At 47.3% G+C, this 5,624-nt stretch overlaps 1 protein-coding gene across 4 annotated transcripts in view; it reads left to right on the forward strand.

Moving 5' to 3' along the window:
* Window positions 1–5,624, forward strand: part of CSRP2 (cysteine and glycine rich protein 2) — a 17,526-nt gene that overhangs the window by 6,489 nt on the left and 5,413 nt on the right. For 3 of the 4 annotated variants that reach the window (XM_019543175.1, XM_019543173.1, XM_019543176.1), the window contains exon 2: window positions 3,383–3,501. In XM_019543175.1, the coding sequence (XP_019398720.1) occupies window positions 3,390–3,501 (112 nt within the window). In that variant the 5' untranslated portion in view covers window positions 3,383–3,389. Of the gene's footprint in view, window positions 1–3,380; window positions 3,502–5,624 lie in introns of all 4 variants that reach the window. The other variant, XM_019543174.1, reaches the window with a different exon arrangement.

Below are 5,624 nucleotides of genomic sequence, written 5' to 3' on the forward strand. Positions count from 1 at the left end.
TTTTTTTTTTTTTTTTTTCCTTCCCCTCTGTCCTGCTGCTCCCCCCCGCCCCAATGAGCTGCAGGGTTTTTTAGTAAAGCACAGAGAGAGATCCCAACTGGGCTTCTATCTTGTTAAGCTGTGTGAAGACGTCACAAACCCTATCCCAAAAGATATCCAACATTTGGGGTGGCGGGGGAGAAAAAAGGTAGGAGCAGTTAGGCCTCATGAAATAACTGAACTCTAACTCTAAATTGTCATTAGAGTCCTAATCTGTATATCTCTTATAGTAAAGCCCTCTTCCAGCTAACTTTATGTGCTCATGCATACAGTTATTTTGGTAGTCTAGGGAAGAACAAAGAGAAGAAAACTTGTCAAAAGGCAATGTTAGCACTTGCCTTAAAGGCAATGGCCTTAAATAAGTTGTGGTGCTGTCTCAGAGCACGACATCTGTAGCCATAGCTTGATCCTCTAGCTCAGTAGCTCCCACCCTCTTTCAGAGTTGGAGGAAGGGCTGTGGCACATGGCTTGCTTGCCTCCTGCAGTGGGTCTCTGATAGCCGAAAGCTGATGGGAGCTGCCTTGTGCTGTGCAGCCCATCCCAGTCCAGCCCTCTTGTTCTTATCCTGGAAACAGATATGCAGGTGAAACTGTCCTGCAAGCCTGTTTCTGGGAGGATTGCAGGAGGGGCCAGACAGGGAAGGGCTATTTTTGACTCTGTACAGGCAGTCGAGAAGCCTGAGGCAGAATCTGTGGCAGCGTCCTCCAAGCTGCGTAGGTTGAACCAATAACCAACTGCACTGATGTTCAGTTTTCAAATGGGGAAGGCATGCACTGACCCAGGCCAGTAGCACCAGAGCACATCTCCCAGCCTGCTGGCCATTGCCAGCCCAGGCAAGTGTCCCTGATTGGCTCCCCAATACATGCTCCCAACCTCCTGAGTGTACTCCTTCTCCCCCCACCCCCCTTTCCCAGCTGCTGTCTGGATGCTGGCCCACCTAGGGGCAGCCTCCCTGTCAGAGCGTTTCCCCAGCCCAGACAGCCCTGGAGAGCCAAGAGGAACACCCCTTTCCCCCAGTTCCCAGCTGCTGATTGCTTCAGTCACTGCCATGGGAAGAAGTCCTTCCAGCTGAGTGCCTGCCTATGGAGCCCTGCATGGGGGCACTGGGGAGCCCCCACCCCAGCCCAGAGTCCATCAGCCTGCTGCCAGTCTCAGGGATAGCCCAGATTGGCTTCAGGGAACAGAGGGAAATTCTTCCACTTCCCTGCAACTAGTTTTTTTCAGACTTGCAGTAGCTGAGGGAAAACTGGCTATGGGAGAGCAGGAGAATTTCCCTTTGCTCCTTGAGGCTGCCTGGGCTAAGGCAAGCAGCTTTGTGGTTATGGGGGGAGGGGAGAAAGGATTCCTGAAGCTGCCCTGGGCTAGGGTGAGGGGAAAGCCTTTTTTTTCCCCCCCCGGCTTTTTTGCACTGGTCCTGGAAGCACTGTAATACCAGGTCAATGCATGGAGTGGATGGAGCAAGCACCGGTTCTACCACCCAACACCAAAAAGAATCTGCTCAATATAGACTTCCGATGGAGGACATATCAGAGACAATCACCTGCCCTGGGGAGCCTGCCTACGTGGTCACGCTGCTTCCCCTGCCAGGACCTGATTGATCATGGTGTCTCCTCTGCCCCCAAGATGGGAGTGGCCTGATGCTCCCATGCTGGGCTGCACTGGCAGGCACCTGACTGGGAGGATGTCTTTTCCTTCCCTCCTGTGACAGCAACTGAAGCAATCAGCAGCTGGGAAAGGGAGAGTTACTGAGTGTCAAAAAGCCCCCACCACATGCTGTGTAGCCCCTGGCGGGGGCGGGGGGCACAGGTCTGGGGATCTGTTCCCCTGCCCCTACCCCACCTCCCTATGCGCTGATGGATGGACATGGGCAGGAAGCAGGCTAAGGAGCAGAAGGTGAAGCAGTCCCTGCTCCACTGGAACAGGCAACGTAGCCCTGGGATGCTGGGGGACTATGAGTTAGTTTGAACCAGGAAGGATCTGGGACAGATGTGCCATAAACCAGTTTGACCTAAATCCGTTAAGTCTGACACTACATCCAACCAGCCCAGCCAGGCTTATCTTAAACCGGTTTTGGCCACTTTCAGACTGGTTTATGTACACTGAACTTCTGTTACAAGTTTAAATCAGTTTCTGATCCCTTAAACTGGTTTATGTGCAACTTCTGTCCCTAGCCCTTGAGGCTGATCAGCCTCAGTGCAGCAGGAGGGCATGCAGGACAGTTGTCTGTCTGTGCACCCGTGAGGGGGGCTCACAGCGCCTTGGTTGAAAATGTAGTGCTGTAGCCAGCAACAGTGAAAAAATTTCACTTTGTAGAAGTGAATAGCTTGAATATCAAACCAGAAAGTGACTTCCTATAGCTTTGTATCTTAACAAGACCTTACTAAATGACTGTAACAAGCTAATGTTTGGTCCTACAGTCTGATGGTTTTTCTTTAGCAATTTCTTCAATGACTTGGTTCAGTGACTATACCTGCTTGAAGATGGCAGGAGTTCACGTAAGTAGCAATGGGATGCCTGGGGAACAAACCCCTATTTGCTGCTACATTTCAGAGAAACAAAATGTACTTATTGTCCTAGCAAATGTCTCTCTAGTGAGGTTAACCTTATGCCTTATTCTGTATTCTAACTAATATACTCTGCAGTAAAACAAAATGCCATTGTTGGCACAATTGGTTTGCTTCCATCAGAAGAGAGGCCTGGGATTAATGAACCATGGAGACTGAAATTACATCCATCTGGGAGGGTGTTCATTTATGGTACAGTAAAGCCCTTATGCATGCAGCTCTACTTTGTGCATATCCAATTTATGTAACCTTTCAAAATCCTGAAAAGGGAATGTAAAACATATTTTCCCAAGCCTGTATCTTATGTTTCTGTGTCGATCAAATGTAATAGGGCTTGATGCATACAACAGTGAACTTCCTAATAGAAGGGCAGGACAGGGAGGCTCGTGTCTGCTCAAGTCTGTTCCCTTAAGCTTATTTGGAGGGTCATACTGCATTGCAGATCAGCATGTACGTACAGTGCACACACGCGCGCGCGCACACACACATGCGCACGCACACGCGCGCACACGCACGCGCGCACGCACGCTCTGACCCTGTGGGTTCTGTTCCTGTAGTATAAGAACACAATGACAAAACATGTTCTGACTACTGACAATGCTTTCTTGTATAACAAACTCTTTAAGAGTCAAAGAATTTGGAAAGAATAAGCCTGGTAGTTAGGCACTGTCTATAACCACTGCTGAAAAACTCCAGTAGTACCAAGACTTAAAACTACAGCTCTGAACCATTTAAAAAAAAAAAAATCTTATCACTTGCAATTTGTGTCACTCCCACAGAATCAGGATGCCAAACTGGGGAGGGGGTAACAAATGCGGGGCCTGCGGCCGGACAGTTTACCATGCTGAAGAAGTCCAGTGTGATGGGAGGAGTTTCCACAGATGCTGTTTTCTCTGCAGTAAGTATTCTTGATAGTTTATTAAAGAGCTTATTCTAAACAGTATTCCTTTAGGTGCTGCATAATAAAGGATAAATTGATGCCTGTGAAGCTAGATGATGAGGCAGTGGCCAAAGGAATAAGCTGGATTTCACTTACTGACCAAAATTGCTTACCTCCTCATGCCATGTGAGCACCTAGATCACCAAGGGGAGGGCTAGTCCAGTATCCAGAAGTTAATTCTCCTAATGCAGGAGATTATATGTTCAACTGAATACAGGACTCGCCTTGCCTATCCCCCACCTTGCTTCAGTTACTGAGGCAAGATGCACATTTTTGGAGTGAGAAACTTAAACTTGAGCATTGTCCAGACAGGGAAAAAGAACAGCAATAAGGCTGGATTTGTTTTGCTATGTGAACTTCTGCCAAGCTTCTGCCTCTGAATCTCAGGCAAAATAGAACAGGGACTGAAGATATTATTATGGGCCCTTCGCTTGAATGAGCGTTCCATGCAGATTGTGTGGGATGTTAACACATTTGTACTTTGGTTGAATTTCTAATGAATGCATTTAACAGAGCCAACATCCTAGCCCTTGGCATAGAGGACTGTGGATTGTTTCAGATAAATAGAATCCAGTGCGTTATTTTTCAGTCTAACCAACAAGTCGGTGAGAGATGGAAAATACTTTTTTTCTACTGAAAAGTTTGTTAATTAGGTAAAAACTCACCTTAAATTCTAGACTGGTTTGCAAAATGCGTGCCTGATTTAAATCGAAGAAGTTAAACTTACTGGAAATCTGCAGTAGCACTTCAGCAGCTTTCTGGCACGGAATAGCTAAGGACAGATTTGATTCAGTCTTGGTTTGTAGAACGCTGCTCTATTACAAACTGGATGTCATTCAAAAATAGCTTGCTACTAATACATCTGAAACATACCATCTGTGTATTTATGATGGGACATAAGTGTGCCTGTGCCTTGGATTCCTTTTTCTCTTACCTTTTGCAGCAATCCTAAGGTGGGTTTTTTCTTTTTGAGCATTTTGTAATAATTTTGGAACGTAGACCCAAGAGTTGCCTTAACTTGTATCCCTCCAAGGACCAAAACAACTACACGGTTCTACCAAGTTCAGAATTGAGAGACTTGGGGCAAAATTGTTTCACCTAATGCATGTATCCACAGATGCATCTCAAGCAGGTCCAGGGAGGTGATACCCCCTGTCTATGCGGCACTGGTCGGGCCGCAGCTGGAGGACTGCCTCCAGTTCTGGGCGCTGCACTTCAAGGGGGATATGGACAACATGGAGAGGGTCCAGAGGAGGGCCACTCACATAACTAGGGGGCAGCAGGGCAGACCCTACAAGGAGAGGCTACAGGACCTGAACCTGTTCAGCCTCCACAAGAGAAGGCTGACGGGGGATCTAGTGGCCTGTTACAAACTAGTCAGAGGGTACCAGTGGGCATTGGGAGAGTCACTGTTTCCCTGAGCACTACCAGGAGTGACTAGAAATAGCGGTCACAAGCTGGCAGAGGGTAGATTCAGATTACACATCAGGAGGCGCTGCTTTACTGTTAGGGCAGCTACAGTAACTTCCAAGCAAAGTGGCGCTGGCTCCTACCCTGGGGGTCTTTAAGACGAGGCTTGACAATCACCTTGCTGGGGTCATTTGACCCCAGTACTCTTTCCTGCCATGGCAGGGGGTCAGACTTGATGATCTGCTCAGGTCCCTTTCAACCCTACTAACTATGAAACTATGACCAAAGTGCAACTTGAGACTAATGCAAGGGTTTATAAGCTTGTTCCTACACTTACTTGGTAACACTTTCATTAGTCTGAAGTGCATATTGGTCATCCACTAGGTGAAACATTTTACCCTTGGCTTATTAAACATTTGCATGTTGTCCATCTTCATTATATTGAATGAAATCTGGGGGGGTGATGAAACAAAGGTTCCTCTGCATCTCTGAAACCCTCTTAGCCTTTGATGTGGTAAAGAATCTGATGTAGCTGAGCATCCAGTCCAAAATTCTAAATCCTGTTACAAGAGTAAGGTTTTAAATATAAATAAAAGCATTGGAATACCTGTAGTGAACTTGGGCAAGTTGCTTAACTTTTTGTCGTGCCTGTTTTCCCTCCCCCCTCCCCC

The sequence above is a fragment of the Crocodylus porosus genome, unplaced genomic scaffold (assembly GCF_001723895.1).
Source record: "Crocodylus porosus isolate Cpor-Errol unplaced genomic scaffold, CroPor_comp1, whole genome shotgun sequence".
Taxonomy (NCBI): Eukaryota; Metazoa; Chordata; order Crocodylia; family Crocodylidae; genus Crocodylus; species Crocodylus porosus.